This window comes from Prunus dulcis, chromosome 1 (assembly GCF_902201215.1).
Source record: "Prunus dulcis chromosome 1, ALMONDv2, whole genome shotgun sequence".
Classification (NCBI taxonomy): domain Eukaryota; kingdom Viridiplantae; phylum Streptophyta; class Magnoliopsida; order Rosales; family Rosaceae; genus Prunus; species Prunus dulcis.
In genome coordinates, this window is record NC_047650.1 from 13,102,748 (window position 1) to 13,122,350 (window position 19,603).

The following is a 19,603-nucleotide window of genomic DNA, read 5'->3' on the forward strand; positions in this document are numbered from 1 at the left end:
CTTCCCATTCACACTACATTCAAGATTGTAGATATCTTTTTTGATAAAACCAATTTTATCCATTCCTCCGGATTGCACCTCAAAAATACTTACCTTCNGATGAATGGGAATATTAACTGAACCCAACTGTTTTGTGAGTACTTTTGTAGAATCTGAAATATGACGGTGTGATCTCAATAAATGCATTCTTTCTGAGGGTGTCATCTTATGATTGTGTCCCTCTGCAAAAAGAGATATGGTATACTTCTTGCTCCCATTTGTCTTNACAACCACAATCTTAGCTTTGCAATTGCATCTACTTATTCCCCGTTGTCTTTTTCTCTCCCGAGTTTCATCCCTCCTGNATGCACCTTGTTTGCAACATACAAATTCTTTCCTCAAAATCTCTTTCTTATTTTTTCCCCCAAAAGCTGGAATGAAGTCGAATACCAAAGCCAGCNAAGAATGCATATCTATTATAGAAATTGTAAACGAGGTCAAGCGAGTCAAACATCATCCCAACTGCTGGTGTTTCCTCATTTCTTACTTCAGGAATATAAACCCTCCCATTAGCTGTTGCANATTCATCACTGTCTGAGCCCCCAGACATTTTATCTAACTATATTATTGATCCACTTCTATAGTACTGCATAGCAATTATTCATTCATTAATCAGTCATTACTGCATCACAACATATCAATGCATTCCACTTACACAAAACATTGCCCAAATTGACACAAAATACGCATAGCCTAACTTCCAATTACACAAAACGCAGCAAAATTTCATAAGTTACGNCATCTCTTGTCAAATAATCTGTTCAAAATAACATTAGAACCAATATGTTCAACTAAGAACACAAATGTAATTCAAACCACCAATTNCAGAACTTCACCCAATATCCTCTCCAAATGCTTACTCCTAATGTCATTAAGCCTAAGTTTAGGTTCTTTTACCTACATTTCATGATTTTCCACCCCGACCAACAACAATGAACTAAGTATATTGAATATTCATAAGGAAATGACACATTATTGATTCCAAAAATGACGCATTATTGATTCCAAAAATGACGCATTATTGATGCCACAAATGACGAATTTCCCACCCTCACAAAAAATAAACCAAACCCAATAAAATCAATCTAGCAAGTGAACTTACCTCTCAAAATCAATCGNGACCTCTGAAGTCAGTCAGCTGGAAAGAATGTGGTGGACATTAGAGAAGACTCTTTGGTATTTGAGACTCCATCTCTACCAAAATCGAGGAACAACTGCTGCTGNNNNTTCTAGCTACAAACAGAGAGATATGCTACTTTGCTTTCATCTGGAATCTTNTCAGCTGAATGAAAAAGAGAAGGGGCTTTCACTTGAGCCATAGAATCAAAACAGGGCAACAGCTAGGTAAGAGACATTCTTCGTAATACCCAGGTTACCATAGATCGCAGGCCTCCCAANGAGCTACTGACAGTCGAGTGACTATACGATTTGGGAGATTTGGATCCTTCTAATTGTGGGTTTGCTTTNCATTCAAAAAGAGAGGATTGTGTTCTTCAGTTTTTCACAGAGAGGGAAAGAGGGGAACAACTGAAGTTGGGTTTCTAACGGGTTAGATTTCAACCCGATTCTACATGCACNCTCTTTTAAAAACTCACCGTTGGATGAAATCCAACGGCTCTTACATACCCCTCAAAAACACCCCTTATAACTTCCCACTCACTATAGACTCTCCCAATAAACTCAGCCGAAGCCCATCTTTCCGGCCCATTCTGAACACCAAGCCCGAGCCCAATGGCTTTGACAATCCAATTTCAAAACTGCAGCAGCGTTACAATGCGCTGAAGAGCGGGAAGAAGAAAACAGGAAAGGGACAATGAGAAGCGAGAAGACACTGAAACGGAAACCCAAAAAAATTCCCAAAAACTGTTCAAAGAACCAATTAATTAAAATGGAGGAGAGAATAAGACTAAGCTGTAAACATTGATTTTGTTTCCTAAAAAAGTGTATGGGTTTTGTAATACCAAGAAAGCAAGAGAGGCCAAAACTTTGCTCAATATATTATCCTCTCGTCTCATCCACCGCTCTCTCTATTGGGCGTTCTTTCACATTGAATTTCTCTCCCTACACACCAGAGGTATGGGTTCTTCTTCTTCTTTTTCTTCTATGTATTTGTTGGGTTTGCTTCTGTTTTTTTCCCTCCCTCTTTTTAGTTTTTAGTTTTGTCTTTGGAAATTTTGGGTTTTGGGTTTTGATTTTTTCGTATTTGATCTATTTTGATATATATATTTTAAAAAATTCTGAAATATATGTGTTTTTGTATGTATGTGTGTGTGCCACGGCTATTGCTTTCATTGTATTGTCTTATATTAGTCTGCTTGCCATGTCGGCTGATTGAATTTTGGATACAAAAGCAGAATTCAAGCGAGGGAATATGTTTTTGGGGTTCAGGTTGTTTAACTTTGTGAATTGTGTTTTTGACATGGTGGATATTTTCTTGTGGGGAAAAAGAGAAGGGGCCAAATCTTCTAGGGAATATACTTTTTTTATTTTATTATTTTATTACAATTTGAATGCATTCTGATGAATTTTTCTTCTCATGTTCAAGAACAAAAACGATGTAAAGATTATTGTAAGTTCTTAGCAAAAAAGATAAAATAGTGTGAGTGATATTTCTTTAATTGTTAAGACCAATGTTTGAGACCCCTTTTTATTTTTCCTCAGTAACTAGATAACATCAGGGAAAATTTGTTTGTGAACTCAGAACTGGTTATCTCAAATTAAAATTTCTTTCTGAATGTTCAGGTTTTTGTTTCAAAACTGATAATTCAGCTTGTTAGCATGAGCATAGAAGGATCTAGTGAATTTCAACGGTGGAATGTGAGAGATGTTGCAATGGGAAGGATAATAGATTTGGACCTTAATTATCCACCTCCTAATGAGAACATGGCTCTAACTGGTTCTTTGGGACTACAAGTTCAAGGAATTGGGCATTATCAAGGACAAGCTACAGCTGCTGCGGATTTTGTGGATGATGAAGTTGTTATAATCTCACCAAGGAAATTTGCAGAAGTATGATATTTATCTTTAATATTGAATCTCATCTGAAAAATGCTTAAAGTTGATTTTAATTTTCTGGTGTCAACTCGTTTTAGGCCACGAATAATTCACGACGAAATCCTTCTCGGAGAAGCCGTAGAGTCATAGAAGGTCTTTCTGAAGGTGCAGAATTCTATACCAGGCTTTCAGGTTTATTAATGTTTTCCCTTCTGCACGTACTTCTTACATTATCCAAGCATCAAATTCAGACAGTTGCGCTCCCCTACTGATTAGTTCTTTACATTCTCATCGTCATGTTGCTTGCAAGAGACCATAGCTTTGTAGGAGATTATGTGTCTCTGGAATGATATTTTTTCAATATATTTCTTGAGCTATTCCCCTCAGTTCGAACCTTGCTTTTGATATTTACTTCTTTTTCAGTTAAGGGTCCACTCTACTCATCGACTCTTTAACATTAGTGTAGACTATTTAGTACTTTTATACTGTTAAAATAACAGTTCACGTAGGTAGTTAACTGTTATTCTGTTTTGGTCGTGTTACTGAGGTTCTCTGTTCAGTGTCTCTCTTGATAGTCTAAACTTTTTCATAGTTTAATTAAATACTTTAAGGTGTATTCTTTTCCTACCCATTTCTGCAATATTGAAGGATGTTGGATGTACAATGTAAATTATGTCTTATTGAAGTTTTCTTGGTTGCACTTGACCTTTTAATCTACTATCAACAGAATTGACAAATTTCCGTGCCTTTAGCCAACTTGGAGCTTCCAACTGGGAGGTTTCGGTCAATGTTGATGTTCGTAACAAACCAGAGTATACTGTAAGAATCTTCCCTAAGTTCTTATGATGCTATTTCCTTGCTTTAGTATATCCACTTCTCTTCTCACTTTATATAGAGTAGCACATTGGCACTTCTGTTGCATATATGATACAGCTACTAAATAACATCACTATGAACATACATATGTTTCATGTATAAAATAGCCAAAAAAAGAAGATTGAATTTGAACATCCTACTTTTCAACTGATCACATGTCAACCTTCAGTGAGGATGACACCTGATTTAATTTGAAGCCTCAAACAACTGCTTTTGAAGTTTAAATTACTTAAATGTTCATTTCTTCTCATTTCTTTTTTCTTTTTTACCTTTGCATAGTAGTGGCACATAGTTGCAGATCTCTGACATATTTGGTTAGATGCCAGATTTGTTGTTTGGTAATTTGTTTTTGAAAGACAAGAAAGTGTTTATCGGACTCCTCCAAATTATTTTGAAGAACTTATCTGGCACTTCTTTTAACAGCTCATGTTGAAGTTATGAGTAGTATGCATGAAACTGTTAATTATGTATATCTAACCAGCAGATTGATGCAAATTTCTGGAACTAAGCTTGGAAGTTTCTGATGGCAGGCAACTAACGTTCCCATGCCTCCAGTTGTGCCCCAGAGTGAGTTCTTGCCAGAGGCACCTGGTTTCACTTGTGCAATCTGCATAGGCCAGTTGATTGAAGAAACATCGACAAAGTGTGGTCACATCTTCTGCAAGAAGTGCATTGAGAAAGCCATAGCTACTCAACACAAATGCCCTACCTGCAGGCATAAACTTAGAAAGCGAGATATCCTCAGGATCTACCTTCCAAACAGCAGTTAAATGGATTATGTACCTCCTAGTGGCGAAGTTCTAGAGGTGTTGTAACTGTGTTCTTGTTTTTCTCAGTTTTCTTATATGATATAAAATTAATGATAAAAATGCTTTTATTTTCCTTTATTTTTCAGTAAACTAGAAAAAGCAATAATTTAGGTATCGTTTCCAAGTTGTGAACTCATCTTTTGCTTATTTGGTAGAAAATGCAATCGATGAAGATTTTGACTGCATGAAACTCTCTCTCTCTCTCTCTCTCTCTCTCTCTGTGCATATTTGTTCCAACTTATGAACTGCTCTTTTTCTTATTTGGTTGAAAAATTCAGTAAATGAAGATTTTGAATTATCAAACTAGAAGCTTTTTCTGCATATTTGTTCATTCACTAGGTCCAAGTGTTGGATATGAAGGAAGGTGACCATCAATCCTAGTTTAGTCTGATGCATATTATTGTCACTTTATGCAGGAAACGAAGCAGGTCATTAAACTGATAAGCTCCTAGGAAAGGTGTGAATTCTTAGGCATTGTGAGTTGATATGGCACACTGATTCAGCTGCCCCTTCTTAGGGTAATTCTTCTGGCTGTTCAACAGCTGCGATCCTAGGCTTCCAGTGAAGAGAACATTGGTTTATCAAGTCTCTACAGTTACAGTTATTGAACTTTCTTTTAAAACTTGTATGGACTAGTTCAGTTGTTTCTCGGAGGGTCTTTTTTTGAGACTGACTTTTGAAATTAGGCTTCTTAGATCTTGTTATCATTAGCTTCCTGACACAGTTTGGAGTTACAGGTAGAACAGTTGAGAAGGCTGAGACGAGTAGTCTTCCCACATTTAGACAATGTAATTGGCATTCAGTATAAATGGAAGTTCCCTTACTGTTGCAAGTTGCAATTGTTTCTCAATCTAGTGATACTTTTCTTCTCAATGTTAATTGATATATTAAGTTTGAATGCCCGCTTCCTGCCAAAACTGTAAAAAAAAAAAAAAAAAAAAAAAAAAAACTGCAAGAGTGTTGTATTAAAATAAAAGAAAAATAAGGAAATTTTTGAAAACTAAACCAATTTTGGCCGTTCGATTCCCCACTCCCCAATATCACTTGTATATAAAAAAAAAATATATATATAAAATGTATGGATCAAGTAGTGCTGGAACCCCATTTATTATTGATTTAAGACTGTATAAGAAAAAAGGGATAAATTGGACGAAGAAAAGGCTAAATTGGATCAAAAGAAAGTTCGGCTTCTGGATTCTAACTCCAACTGGTCGGCCCAAATTTCCACCCAAGCACAAAAATTTGCAGATCTTTCAGTAAATTCTCTCTCTCTCTCTCTCTCTTCTCTCTCTCTCTCTCTAATTTTGAATTTCGCATGCTGCATTTCGGTGTACACACTACACAGGGCGGGAGCAAAAGAGAGAGAAAAGAACATGGAAGAAGACCCAATTCCTTCTTCAGAACCACTCGACCTTAACACCGTTCAGAGGTCTCTGTCTGTCTGTCTGTGTATATTGGATTTACTTTTTTGTTTATTTTCTGAATTATTGTTTATTTTGTGTTTAAATTTGAAGACAAGTGAGAGAGCTGGAAGAGATTATCGAAAGTTGTCGCCAGGACGATGCCTCAGAATTATCCCCTTCAGATTCTGATGATTTAATCAGAAACTGCGGTCTCCTCCTCCAGGTTTTCTTGAAATTAATCCCACTTTTTCGTCCAATTTGCACAATTCCTTGCATTTCCCTAACTCTCCATGTGAATGTGCAGAGCAGAGTTGAACAGATAGTATCAGAATGCTCTGATGTTGGTCTCTTAGAGGATCAAGAATTTGGTAACTTCTCCTCTAATCTCTCTGTCACTGTGTTTTTCTTTACTGGGCAACCGATTTTGCTAGTGGGTTTGTTACATTTAGTACTAGAACTTACTGCACTATGGGATCTGTCCAATTTTTGTTAGAAGCATACGTAGGACGTTTTGAGCAGGAGCTCAACTCTGTGGAGGCTGAGAGCACCAAGGTCTCAAATGGAATTGAGGATCTCATTCGAACCCATGGGGAAGGTGAAGACTCAGTCTTTAGTGTTCCATGCCAATGTGCATTGATATTTAATGTATGATGTTTTTTTTTTTTCTGACCTTTTCTTTTGTATATGCAGATTTTAATCGACTTGGCACTGATCTTGCACAGTTGAAATGTTCATTAGATTTTGTTGAAGAAAAGGTTGGTTTTCCGTTGGTGAAACAATATTAGTTTTTTTTGGATCAGACTCTTTGGTAGTATGACAAGGCATGCAAGCCAATTTGTTTGATACAAATGGGTTTGAATGGAGACCTATAATCTGCTCTTTCTTACAAGTCTGTGAATAGAGGTTGAATTTAATTACAGTTATCTGGTGTATACACATGTTGTAATTTATCCCTTTATCCCTTTAATGTTACAGTTGTTGAAAGTTCCCAGATTTCCATGGTGTAGTAATCTTCACATTATGTGATCCCTTGTTGGTTGTTTCTTTGTTCTTTTCATTTTCTCACTTTTGCTTGGCTACCTCACCCCCCAGGTTGTATATGATATCTTTATTTCCATAAGTTGGGAATGTTTGAATTTTATTTGGAAATCACATATGTAATCTTTCAAGATAATAGCTGTGTACCATTTGTAGGATCTGAAGAAAGCAAAACTGGGTGCAGATGTTGATTACCATAAATGTGGGAAAGATCTGTTGGATCCGATGAATGTGAATGCAGACAAGTTTGAGGTTTCATTCAAAATCATATTATGCAATACTGTTTGCTTCTAGGGTATTATATTAGTTACGGCTGAAATAATACATACAGACATTTTGAGGGTCTTGGTTCTTATGTAAGGAGTTAGTTAAAGAAATTTCCATAACCTTTTTACCATTTTAAGATATCTTGTGTTTAACTTGCAGCTACTGGAACTTGAAAATCAGATTGAGAAGAACAATATAATTTTGAAGTCTTTACAGGATTTAGAATGTACACTTAAATGGTAATTATGCCACTTTGACCTTATTTTGTGTGAGTGCGTGTATTTCATTTAGCTTGGTATAGAGTTACTCTCTTATACTTTTAGTTTTTTTGTTTGATTGATGTAGGCTTGACAACACAGAACAGATTGGGGATGCAGTTACAGGTCTTAAGGTCATTGCTTTTGAGGGAAACTGCGTTAGGTTGTCACTTAGGACATACATTCCGAAGTTGGAAGACCTTTTCTCCCCAAAAAAAGTTGGAGATGCCACTGAGTCATCTGAAGTGAATCATGAGCTGCTAATTGAACTTCTGGAGGGGACTATGGGTTTAAGGAATGTTGAGGTATCAAAACATGATTATCTCAGGAAATCTTTATTCACTAGTGTCATTGTTTAATAAAGCTTAGAATTAGAGGTATTACTATAACATCAAAGACAATATAGCACTTGTGGGATGTGCCCATCTGTTGCTGAACCATGTTGGCAGGTGCTGGCCACTGTTGGCAGTGCCTACATGGCTTGGGCTGACATTGCAGTGCTCCACCCAAGGGTGATGTCATGCCAGCCCCTTCAATATTCCTTCCAAAAAAAATAAAAAATTGTTCTCTCACTTAATTTCATAGAGGGATGAAATTGCAATTATGTTTCTTTTTCTTTTTTGCTTTGTCAAAGGTGGATGGGGTGAGTATTTTTCATTGTGACATGACAATGAAGAAAGAAGTAAGCTCAACACCCTGTGCATCTTTTAAATAAGTTGGTACTGCTCTCAAATTTCTTATGAGCACCATACTCTGGATTTTTTAAATACATTGATGACGATATCTCATTTTTCCAGATTTTTCCAAATGATGTATACATAAACGATATTCTTGATGCTGCAAAGTCTTTGAGGTTTGTTTTTCCAGTACCCGTCTTATGATTTCTAAAATTTGTTTCTTTCTTTGTTGTTGTCTTCATGCTATTCCTTTTTTTTTTTTTTTTTTAAATATTTCCTCTACTGCAATTGGTAGCGCTTCAATAATTAAAAGGCAATTAGCAAACAAATCCCACTAAAATAAAGGACAGATTTCCATGATTGAATTCAGGACCTGGCAGACAGCAGAAACTATCGAGCCAATTACAACACACACGCACACTTGCATTACCTAGTCATGTTTTTAATAGGTTTTCTCTCTCTAAAGGTTTTTATTTTTTTTAATCTTTGACATTTCTTTTGAATTATGTGCTCTCTCAACTTGATTCCTGTCATATGATCAGATAGTAGTTGTTTGTTTTTCTATCTTTCTATACTTGCTCAATTTGCTCATGTTCTTCTATCTGCTGAATATGGGAGTGAGTGTAGGGTTTATTTCAATATTCTTGTGAATAAGTATAAATACTTGGTGACCTTATTTCTAATTACTTTTCTACAAAAGGTGCTATTTATGAAAAAAACAGATTCAGTATATTGTTTTATTGAGTTCATGAATGCACTTTGCAGGAAATCTTCATTGCAGTGGTTTGTAACAAAAGTGCAAGACAGAATAGTTCTATGCACCATGAGGCGGCTAGTGGTAAAAAATGCAAACAAATCAAGGTGAGACATTTTCCTTAGCAATTTTGGTGTATGTATTCATTATGCTCTTAAATATTTTCCACAGTAATTGAATTCCATATTTTTAATAATGATTCCAAATAGTATTATATAAGGGCTCATTAACAAAAGTGTAGTAAATCCAAATGTTTTCATTTGGAATGCATCAATCCATGCAGACACTCATTGGAGTACTTGGATAAAGATGAGACAGTAGTGGCTCATGTGGTTGGAGGAGTTGATGCATTCATCAAGGTCCCTCAAGGTTGGCCATTGCTAAGTTCTCCATTGAAACTGATATACCTCAAGAGCTCTGATCAACATTCAAAGGGAATTTCTTTAAGTTTTCTTTGCACGGTTCAGGTCAGTGTACACCTCCTTATCTCTTACTAGTTTCCTTACTTCGGGGTGGATATATCTTTTTTCAAATTCTCCTCTGTGGAAAGACTCATTTGGAATGCATCAATTTGCCCATGAATTTTATATCTCGAAGTCACCTAAATCAAGTAGTTATATTTTATGTTATCTCCAATTAATTTTGTTCTAATATGCTGTCTTCTTGTCATAAGCATGCATGCCAACCTTTTTGTATTAAGGTCTGGTTCCTGGATGGAAAAGTAAATAAACAACATAATTTAATCGTGGAGTTTTTTATATAAATTTTCTTGGATAGTGCAATAATTTGTTAGTTTTAGCAGGGGACAACCAAAGTACAAAAGCAGTATGCGTTAAAAATGTAAGAACAATAAGAAAATACATATGCAGAAGTGCTAGGGTGAAAAACTGACAGATCGTTATTTACAATGCTGTTGACTATTTCGTGTATATTTGAGAAATTTCATCAAATTGATGGCAGTTGCAAGCATGCCTAGTGAGCTTAAAATTTGGATATTTTGGTTTCTTTTGAACCAGTTTGAGCTTATATAAAAATATACTAAAATGTGAATTGTTCATAAAAAAAGCTATTAGATTTCATACATGTTTATTATTTTCAATAATATGAAAGAAAGGTTAAGTGTTGATACAAACTCAGATCCTCTAAGCATGTAATTGTTCTTGCAGACATTGATGTATTGTCTCTACAATAATAGTTTCTTCGTACTATGCGTTTTCTCAAATAATTGTGCATAATGTTTTCTTGCGGTCTCTTTTGGTTCCTAGTGTCATGTCTTTCTGTTACATGTATAAATTCAAAATTTCACAAAATAAAATAAAAAATGGTAAAGTCCACTGTAATGCCTGGTTCTTTTTTTGGTGAGCTTTACCCTTCTTTTGATTGCATAATTGTTGATTGTTTAGGAATTGGCAAATTCGTTGGCTGTACGAATTCGGCAGACTCTATCGAGTTTTGTGGATGCTATTGAAAAAATACTTGTAGAGCAGATGTGCTCTGAAATCCATGGTGATGCTTCTGAACAATGACTTGTATAACACTTGTGATACTAATCACACATGTAAAATAGCTTCCAGATTCCAGTGTTGTCTTGTACGTTTACAAATTATCAGACTGAAACGATTCGGAATATTGTAACGATATTGTTGAAATGAGAAGGGGTTTTTAAGTAAGTCCCCAGAGCAACACGTTTTGCCATAAATATTTTGAAGCCCTCAACTTTTGTTGTTTTGTTTCAAACCCTCAATTTGTGGAGACTTTTGGCAGTAAGCCCTCAACTTAAGCCCCAAAAACTCATCAAAAATTCCCATTTAGGGTCGCATAAGAGTATTTCCTAGGTTCTTTGAGAAAAACTTGGAAGTTTTTACTAATTTTACCTGATGTCTTGACCTTTGGCCTGGACTGAGGAGAGGCCGACCACGTAAAGCATTGTCGGTCATGTACATCTTGTACTGTTGTACACTAACAAATTGACTATGATCATTGGTTTCTAAACCTACGTTTGAGTTTTGAGTGCAATTTTTTTAATGTTTTAATTTAACCCAATAATGTGCAGAATCTTATTTTCAATTCCCACTTTATTGGTGCAAATTTTAGTTGGCATTACAAAGTAGAAACTAGTGCAAAGAATGGTAAATGCAAGTCATGGTAAAAACTTCCTTAGGAATTTGCTTTGGTCTTAGGTTGCCTGTAATCGAGTAACTTCACGATTTCTGTTTTATATTTAAACCTGTGATTTTCCTTTTTATTAAAAACATTTGATAAAAGAGGGATAAAGATTGAAGGGCATATAACAACGCCATGATTGGATAAGGGCTCCCATTTTTATTCAAAGATTGAAGAGGCTAATTATGCCTGGATGATGAGCAGATTCCCATAATATCATAATTGCATGCCTTCATTGACCTTTCTCCTCACATGTAATTAGGTAAATTCCCTGCATTTTTAAGTTAAAAGATGGATGAGGAGGAGGTCATGGCTTCTTTTGCTCATGAAGAGGCCGGAATTATGTTTGGGTGGAGCGATTGATTAATATCTTTCTTTTCCATTTAATTAAAAATGGATAATCAAGAAGAAAAAAAAAAAAAATTCAATCATTTTGTGCAACTTAACATTCAACAACAATCATTACACATGGAGAGGAAACAACTATTGTTTTATGAAAACATACGCAGAACAATGGGGTAAAAGTACAGAAACGCCTGGATTAATGGAACTAGATAAACAACAAAACACAACAGCATTACCGACGAAAAGCATTGCGTTCACTTGCTTCAGATCTGCCCTGCAAATAATGTGTTCGGCGACGTACACTCTCCTCAATTGTTGAGCTTCCTCCCCTCTCAGCACCATAAACACTAGTTTGAACAGCATCCAAGAAGTTCCTGCCACTGGATTTGACAGCCTGGGTAGTTTCCAGTGCATCATTCTCCTCGGCCTTTTTCAAACGTTTCCATCTTTGCTCTTCATGCAACTCAGCATCTATTTGCATCTCCTTTAGCCTAGCAGCTCTTTCTTCTTCTGAAAGTTTAGGAGCAACATTTCGACGCTTGTAGTGTGATTCATTCCGACCTTTCATGGGGTATTTTTCTAGTTCTAAATTGTCATGTTTTCCCTTGGCATCCCCTTGATCATCATCTCTTCCAATTTTTATGGACTGATTCTTCCCACCTCGGCGTGCTCTGTTACGTGATTCATCTTCCAAATGTGAACGCTTAACAAGGTTTTTCCCACTTCGACCTAATCTTTTACATGATTCATCTTCTGAATCTGAATGTTTAATGTGGTTCTTCTCACTTCGCTGTGCTCTGTAACGGGTTTCATCTTCGGAATCCGAATGCTTAACAGGGTTCTTCCCACTTCGATGTGCTCTGTTACGTGATACATCTTCTGAACCTGAATGCTTAACATGGTTCTTCTCACTTCTCCGTGCTCTGTAACGCAATTCATCTTCGGAATCTGAATGGTTAACAGGATTCTTCCCACTTTGGCGTGCTGTGTTATGTGATTCATCTTCTAAATCTGAATGTTTAACATGGTTCTTCTCACTTCTCCGTGCTCTGTAATGCGATTCATCTTTGGAATCTGAATGGTGAACAGGATTCTTACCACTTCGACGTGCTCTGTTATGTGATTCATTTTCTAAATCTGAATGTTTAACATGGTTCTTCTCACTTCTCCGTGTTCTGTAACGGAATTCATCTTCAGAATCTGAATGCTTAACAGGGTTCTTCCCACTTCGATGTGATCTGATACGTGATTCATCTTCTGAATCTGAATGCTTGACAGTGTTCTCACGTCGACGTGCTCTTTTACATGATTCATCTTCCGAATCTGAATGCTTAACATACTTTGATATCTGACGATGACCACTCTTCCTCCTTTCCACTTCAGCAGTGTCATTTCCTGAATCTGATGTTTGTATGGATGATGAATGTTTGCTATGCTTTGAAGCACCAGTATGGTGCTGCTTCTTCTGATGTTCCTTCTTTTCATGCAGTTTCTCTGCGGGCTCCTTTGCTTCAACCTTTTATTGAAAAAAAAAAATGATCAGCATATACAGAGTCAAACATTCTCTTAAACTAATAAAAGACATCTGCTAAAACCTTGATAAACCCAGCAAAAGACCCAAAAAACCCTTAGTAATAAAATGCTATTGTGGTGTAAACTGTGGGTGCGAACCATGCCACGTGAACAGCAACCCAGCTACAGCTAATTATTCACTCAAGTTAAAAAGAAATCGTGAAGACTTATAGATCTACTGAGGTCATGATCCACGGGACAAAAAGATCTTCCTCAGAATACGAGGCTATAGGCTTCTGTAACTAACAAGTCTTGTCTAACCCAGCCACGGCTGCATCACTTAAATAAAAACTACCCCATTACTACAATCAAGTTAATTTAATTCCATTAACACCCTTAACTTCTGCATCAGCTCCTCGTGAATGGTTGGTCCAGAAATGCTCTCTGGAGGGAACGTTTAGTTAACACTAAAAAGTTCTGGTCTTAGCTATACTCTTTTTCTTCTTCTCCCTGTTTTTTTCTTCAAACTTTCATCCTCTCTGGGCCAGTTAAATCATTTTTTTTCTTGGCAGCCTGACTTTATACACACTTCTTCCACATCCAACTCGTTAATTTTCCCAACAAACTATTTTTTCTTCCACATATATTCCCTAATCCTGTCTTTCAGGTCCTAAAACCTATGCAGCACACCAAAATGGCGCCAGTGACCATATTTTTATATCTACAGATTTTGTTTTGTCTGTATAGTGAGAGGTAGAATTTTATATAATTGGCAGACTTTGAAATCATCAAATCATGTCTAACTATGCTGTCTGGCATAAGTAATTTATTCTTGATTAGTGAGTAAGAGAAAAGTAAAAAAATACAAACTTACAGATTTGCGAATCATGGCCATCTGGACAGGATTGTTCTTAATACGAGAAAGGGCTTCCTGCTCACGCTGCCGAATCATAAGCAAAGGATCCGAGTGGAGCTTCCTCCAAGCATCATTGGCAGATTGAGGCTTTTCTTCGAACAGAGCTCCCGGCACAGATGCTGAAGCCTGCTGCTGGAGAATCAGTAGTCACAAAGGATCATAAGAAACATGACTTTGTAGTTGCACTACATTTTATACGCAAATGGGAAATTAAAGATCATAAATACAATTACCTTGGAGGCGGCAGAAGAGGAAGGAGCTTCTTCGGTCTTGGGTAAGGCTTCAAGGGTTTTGAAACTATCTGAACCACCAGGGCGCCCAACGGCCAATCCCGAATCATATAAGAACTCCAACCGCTCTTGCCTCCTGCAAATAACAAACAATTGCAGTTGATTAGAGATTAATTGACGAATTTGAAGGAAAAACAAAGACCCCAACCCTAACCCTAAACCTAAACCCTAAGAAGAAACAAAAAGGAATAAGATTAGAATTGCTTACGGGACGAGACCGGCTTGCTCCTGGAGAAGGCGGAACTCAGAGCGCTCGCGCTCTTCAACGATCTGTTTGCGGAGCTCGTCCAACTTCTTCTGCTCGGCCTCGTGCTTTTGCTCTGCCTTCCACACGTTCTCTATGTTCCGAAGGCTCCCTGTGTGCCATCCCTTCTTGTTCAGAAATTTCAACGCCATTCTTCCACTTCTTCTTCTTCTTCTGCTTCAATATTCGAATGAATGAACGAAAAGGTTGAATTTAAAACGATCAATTTCAATTTCAATCGCGCAGTCTCTCTTCCTCTGAGTTTTATGCGTGGCGGGCGTTGTCCTTCGCCATCCTTGTCGCCCGTTATATCTTGGGAAAAATAAAGAACAGTATAGGTGGATTAATTTTTTTTATTTTTAAAAAAAGATCAAATCGGATGATATTTTGTTATAACTTTTTTTAAGTTGTTTGTTTCTAGTGTATTTTATAATAATACGTACACATATTTTGACTACAAAAGAAGTATAAATATGGGCATAATTTTGTTGTTGGAAAATATGGGCATCATTGAAAAATCTGTATCAAATACATGGGAAAATGCATTCGTATGATTTGGAAGACTATTAAAAACAAAAAATGAATTTACTCTTACCACGTAATGGAATGTGCAATAGTCTCGTATTTTATATTTTTTTTTCACTTTAAAACATATAAATTTTACTGGATTATCCACCCTAAATTATAATTTTTCCAATTCAATATCGACTGTTAAATTTCAGGTACTAAAATAATAAAAAATACATACATTAGCTTAGAACAAAAATCATAATTTGACTAAGTGGTGAAATTAAATTAATTTTGATATGAAATATATTGCTAAAAGTACCTTAAAATATATTTGAAAAAAATATATTTATTATTACTAGAATAACCAACCAACATATCGTGAACTTGTAGGTAAATATAGCAAATCTTCTAAATATGTATATAGCAAATCAGCTCCATACCCTTGTAGGTAAGTATAGCAAATCTCCTAAAATATATATATACCACATCTCCTCCCCACCGTTGGGGGAGAATTATAGAAATTGGATACGAGAAATAGATACCCAAACAGAGATGCCTTCTCCTTTCTCAACACAGCCGTCTGATTTTAGCATTATTTATGTTTGGCACCCATAATATGGGTACATGGTAGTTTTGTTTTCAATAATTCACGCTTAGTTAATCAGACCGATACCTTGATTACTTACGCTTGACACTCAACTACCAGCTGTCATCGATATGGATTTATGATTTTTACATTCTTCAGCACATTCCAACGTTGTTACATAAAAAGATAGCAAAACAATAAACATAAAGACATCACGGGGTTTCATATTAAGACTAATAATACAGCACAAGGCCATTATTATGGCATCAAAATAATCAAGAGGAAGTCGTCTTGAGGTGTCTCGCCAAGAGGCATTCAAAAATAGAAATATGCATTAATATATTTCTAGCATGTTATAATTATAATCTCTTCCTAGAGGAAAATGGCTCACTTAATGATCTGCAAGATGAAAATAAATGAGGCGTGAGCAGACAGCCTACTCATATACTCAGTTTGATGTAAGATCACATGCTAGCTGAACCACAAAAAAAACCACTCATATTGTTGCGATACAATCGTGGCGTTAGATTGAAAGTAAGTTTTCAACATCATAGTAAAGCCACTCACCTTTTGGTCCAGACTCGAAGTAAGTTTTCATCATCAACACCTAAGAGAGTACACGAAACGTAATTAACTTAGAATTCTTCTACGATTGAAAACACACTAAATGTAAATGGTAAACAACAATACAACACGTGAAAATATTAAAAATAAAAAATCATTACCAATTTTGTGCTGAAAGGGAGGTTGTTTGGGCCAAAAATAAAAACGCACACCAGCCCACTTCTCACAAAAGCCCACAAAAGAAAGAGAAGACAAGGGATTGGGCTTTTGATTCAAAGTAAGGGAAAGCCCAAAAGAAAACAAATAAGAAGGCCCATGGTTTTTTCACGAAAGTGGTAGAATTGTAAAAACGTCAAAATTTAAAAGGGCAATCAACCCCTGAAGCAGGTCAATAAAAATTGAGAGGAAAATTGAATGGGGCCCAGCTCCTAGTTCACCAACTATTTTCAGAAACCACGTGACTGCCTAACTTGGACAAAGTCAACAATTTCAACTATCACAAAAAGTTGATTGGGAATTAAATGAAAGCAGGTCATTAGCAAAAGACTTCTCTGAAACTCTGGGGCTAAAAGATCAGAATCCTTTTTTTATACAATTCTGCGTCAGAGCAGGTGATCCTTCCAAGAGATAAGCAAACTACAATCTCAAAAAAGAGATAAGCAGGAAAACGGAGAGTTGTTCAAACTGGAAAATCAAACTAATCATCACGGTTTTTGAGCTCTCACAAGGGGCAGTTGAAATTTAAGAGGGGTTAGGTTCTCTTTCAAAAATAGCGAAGTGATTTTCTTAAGAATTGACCATTGAGGGATTATCTGCCAGAACTGATAAAAGCCCTTTTTTCTTTGCATTTAAAAATGAAAGATCTTTTGAGAATTTTGCCGCCCATTATTAAAGAAAGAAACCCTACTCCAAAGTATATCTTATAAATATAGGAGAGGGTGAACAGAGCAAAAGACACTCAAAAAATTCAACAATCAATCAAACAATCAAAAATCAACCAAGGGCAAAAACTCAAAATGATCACTTGATCATTGAGAACCTTCAAAACAAACTGGAGCAACTAAAAGCTCAATTGATCCACAAAAGAAGCCAGCTATAGATCAGAACTTCCAAAGTTCAGACTTAGAGAAATAAGTCATTCAAAACGAGAATTCTCTCGTTACAAATTTGATTCAGCAAAAGCCAAGACAAGCAGAGTTTGAGTTTTCACAAATATGAAAACCTCAACAAATTTATGGAGAGCCCTGATCAAGTAGAATAGGTACTACAGTGCAGTTCCAACTTAGTAAGTCCTCAAATCCAGCCATTTTTGCCCCTTCAGATTGAAGAGGCCGCAGTTTTGCCTGTTCAAAAGTCTCCCAAGGCTTGAAATAAATTAAAGCTCTGCCAAAATTAAACTTTGGTATCGATTTACAACCGAAGCTAAGCAGTTGAAGTTGTTGACAGTTCAGTCCAGCACAAACATACCCAGTCCATCCCGAATCAGAGACTTCTATCCAGGCAGAAATGGAATCCCAGCTTTCTTTTTGTCTTTCTAGAGTTGATTCTTTCATTTCTAGTTTTGTAAAGGGCAATTCTGCCTAAAAACAGTCCACTTTATTATCATTTATTCTGGCCAGAACTGACAGGACCCGACCTAATTTTCGCTTTGGGATCCGAGCCGAATCCTGTGCGTGTCCGACACCTGGCGAATGTCGGGCACGAATGACCTTTTTACCCTTCCCTTTTTCGATTTCTTTTAAAATTTTCTTCCGACTTCAACTCCTGCTCCCTGGTATCCACTACATGAGCCAGATAGCCTAAACATCCTTTTCTGAGCAACCTCTTTGCCGTCATTGCTGAGATTAGGCAAGATGGGAGCACTCTACGCTCACCATCAAATGTCACTTCAGGGCGTCCAGGGCTACGAAGTACTACTTCTTTCCTGAAGCAATCCACTGAGGCATGATGCTTAGCTAGCCAATCCATGCCTAATATAGCATCCAAGCCCACCATCTCTAGTGGAATCAGATCTGCTTTCAAACACACGTCCCCCACTAGTACTGGACTATCGCGATACACCGTACCAACATAAAAGATCTCTCCTGTAGGTACAGAGATCGCTAACTCATTCCGTAGAGCTGACAGTTTGACATTAGCGTTGTGAGCAAAACTAGGAGTAACGAATGAATGCGTAGCCCCAGGGTCAATCAAAACTCTAGCAGGAGTCCCAAAGACTGATAAAATACCTGTAACCACATCTGGTGATGCTTGTGCCTGTTGCTGAGACATGTGATACACCCTGCCGATAGCTCTGGCACGTCTACCTCGTCCCTGCTGCTGACTGCCACCTCTACTGGCAACACTGGTCTGGGGTCCACCACTGGACGAGGCTCCTCCAATCTGGGTTCTGCTCTGTGTGCCTGTCTCTCGAGGTGATGCAACTGTCGCTTCACCACCTTGTAACAATAGTGGGCATTCTCTCAAGAAATGCCCTTATTGACCACAGTGGAAACACCCTGTGGTACACTGTCTGCAGGTCCCGGTGTGAAATCTACCGCATACTGTACACTGGGGACTTCTCATCCTGCCAGCTGCAGATGGTGGCTGCCTACCAGAACCCCTGACTGAACTACTCGTAGGTCAGCCCCCAGAACTACCACTCTGGTTTGAGCCTTCACTGGAACTGATTCCTGGTCGGAAGCCTCCAAAACTGCGACTACTAGACGATCCAGAACTGTAACTGCCTCTCTTGGATGACCCCTGACTGGGACCACCCATCTCATACTGTCTCCTCCGAGGTTCACCTCGGGCTCTAACCATCATCTGACTGCTCTCAATCAGTGAGGCCGACATCACCAGATCTCCGAAATTAGTTAGTCGCTGACTAATCACAATGTCTCGGATAGAGGCCTTCAGTCCCCTAGTAAACAGCTGGCACTTTTTGCTTTCGTCCTCTACTAGCGGTAAGCAGTACTTCGATAACTCATTGAACTTCTTCTCATACTCCAGTACCGTTATCGATTCCTGCTCCAACTTCTTTTTAACTGACTCCCACCAAAATCTCGCATTCCGAGTCAGAAAGAACGTGGCCAATGTTACTCTACGATCTTCGGGAACTGCCATTACTTCCATGATTCGTTCCATCTTTTCAATCCATTCTTCAGCCACTGCTGGATCACCATCTCCGTCAAAATCTGTGGCCCCTATTCTCTTTGCCTGGTCAGCATATCCCAAGGACGGGTCTCTGGACTGCCCGGTCTGCTGAAGGTTAGGGTCTCCCATCATCGTGGGCATAGGAGGTGCGGGCCCTGAGGGCCTCCAACAAACGACTGTTCAACCGGTTCCTCCACCGGTTCTGGGGTAGGAAGGTCCTCTGG

The 19,603-nt window shown here is 37.6% G+C and overlaps 3 protein-coding genes across 9 annotated transcripts; 2 read left to right on the forward strand and 1 right to left on the reverse strand.

Annotated features, from left to right (window-relative positions):
* The first annotated feature begins 1,859 nt into the window (after positions 1–1,859).
* On the forward strand, positions 1,860–5,572 carry LOC117616040 (E3 ubiquitin-protein ligase BRE1A-like). 2 transcript variants are annotated; one of them, XM_034345242.1, is made up of 6 exons: positions 1,860–2,113; positions 2,782–3,048; positions 3,132–3,225; positions 3,761–3,852; positions 4,440–4,715; positions 5,135–5,572. In XM_034345242.1, exons 1-5 carry the CDS (start codon positions 1,985–1,987, stop codon positions 4,677–4,679), a joined length of 822 nt encoding a protein of 273 aa, XP_034201133.1. In that variant the 5' UTR covers positions 1,860–1,984; the 3' UTR covers positions 4,680–4,715; positions 5,135–5,572. The 2 variants fall into 2 exon arrangements, with proteins under 2 accessions (XP_034201133.1, XP_034201134.1); XM_034345243.1 differs by having other exon boundaries at positions 3,132–3,198.
* A 248-nt stretch (positions 5,573–5,820) lies between these two features.
* LOC117616039 lies at positions 5,821–10,813 on the forward strand. 5 transcript variants are annotated; one of them, XM_034345238.1, is made up of 13 exons: positions 5,825–5,974; positions 6,064–6,147; positions 6,233–6,344; positions 6,426–6,489; positions 6,615–6,716; positions 6,812–6,876; positions 7,316–7,411; positions 7,586–7,665; positions 7,772–7,988; positions 8,481–8,536; positions 9,126–9,221; positions 9,356–9,581; positions 10,518–10,813. In XM_034345238.1, exons 2-13 carry the CDS (start codon positions 6,092–6,094, stop codon positions 10,638–10,640), a joined length of 1,293 nt encoding a protein of 430 aa, XP_034201129.1. In that variant the 5' UTR covers positions 5,825–5,974; positions 6,064–6,091; the 3' UTR covers positions 10,641–10,813. The 5 variants fall into 5 exon arrangements, with proteins under 5 accessions (XP_034201132.1, XP_034201130.1, XP_034201129.1 ...); XM_034345241.1 differs by lacking the exon at positions 10,518–10,813 and adding an exon at positions 9,667–10,503 and having other exon boundaries at positions 5,821–6,147; positions 9,356–9,370; XM_034345239.1 differs by having other exon boundaries at positions 5,824–6,147; positions 6,618–6,716.
* An 879-nt stretch (positions 10,814–11,692) lies between these two features.
* LOC117616178 (pre-mRNA-splicing factor CWC25 homolog) lies at positions 11,693–14,884 on the reverse strand. 2 transcript variants are annotated; one of them, XM_034345417.1, is made up of 4 exons: positions 14,549–14,884; positions 14,284–14,416; positions 14,009–14,179; positions 11,693–13,138 (listed from the first exon to the last, which is right to left on the reverse strand). In XM_034345417.1, the coding sequence occupies exons 1-4, from the start codon at positions 14,734–14,736 to the stop codon at positions 11,855–11,857; spliced, it is 1,776 nt and encodes a 591-aa protein (XP_034201308.1). In that variant the 5' UTR covers positions 14,737–14,884; the 3' UTR covers positions 11,693–11,854. The 2 variants fall into 2 exon arrangements, with proteins under 2 accessions (XP_034201308.1, XP_034201307.1); XM_034345416.1 differs by having other exon boundaries at positions 14,009–14,182.
* Positions 14,885–19,603: the final 4,719 nt, after the last annotated feature.

What these genes read in the sequence shown, in the direction of transcription:
- LOC117616178 (XM_034345416.1), bottom strand. Translation starts at nt 14,736, where the DNA reads ATGGCGTTGAAATTTCTGAACAAGAAGGGATGGCACACAGGGAGCCTT. An exon ending in GAGCAAGCCGGTCTCGTCCC is followed by an intron (nt 14,417 to 14,548) that starts GTAAGCAATTCT and finishes TGTTATTTGCAG; the next exon opens with GAGGCAAGAGCGGTTGGAGT. An exon ending in TGGCCATGATTCGCAAATCT is followed by an intron (nt 13,139 to 14,008) that starts GTAAGTTTGTAT and finishes TTTCAATAAAAG; the next exon opens with GTTGAAGCAAAGGAGCCCGC.
- LOC117616040 (XM_034345242.1), top strand. Translation starts at nt 1,985, where the DNA reads ATGGGTTTTGTAATACCAAGAAAGCAAGAGAGGCCAAAACTTTGCTCA. An exon ending in ATTCTATACCAGGCTTTCAG is followed by an intron (nt 3,226 to 3,760) that starts GTTTATTAATGT and finishes TACTATCAACAG; the next exon opens with AATTGACAAATTTCCGTGCC. An exon ending in GTAACAAACCAGAGTATACT is followed by an intron (nt 3,853 to 4,439) that starts GTAAGAATCTTC and finishes TTCTGATGGCAG; the next exon opens with GCAACTAACGTTCCCATGCC.
- LOC117616039 (XM_034345237.1), top strand. Translation starts at nt 6,092, where the DNA reads ATGGAAGAAGACCCAATTCCTTCTTCAGAACCACTCGACCTTAACACC. An exon ending in GACCTTAACACCGTTCAGAG is followed by an intron (nt 6,148 to 6,232) that starts GTCTCTGTCTGT and finishes TTAAATTTGAAG; the next exon opens with ACAAGTGAGAGAGCTGGAAG. An exon ending in CTTAGAGGATCAAGAATTTG is followed by an intron (nt 6,490 to 6,614) that starts GTAACTTCTCCT and finishes AATTTTTGTTAG; the next exon opens with AAGCATACGTAGGACGTTTT.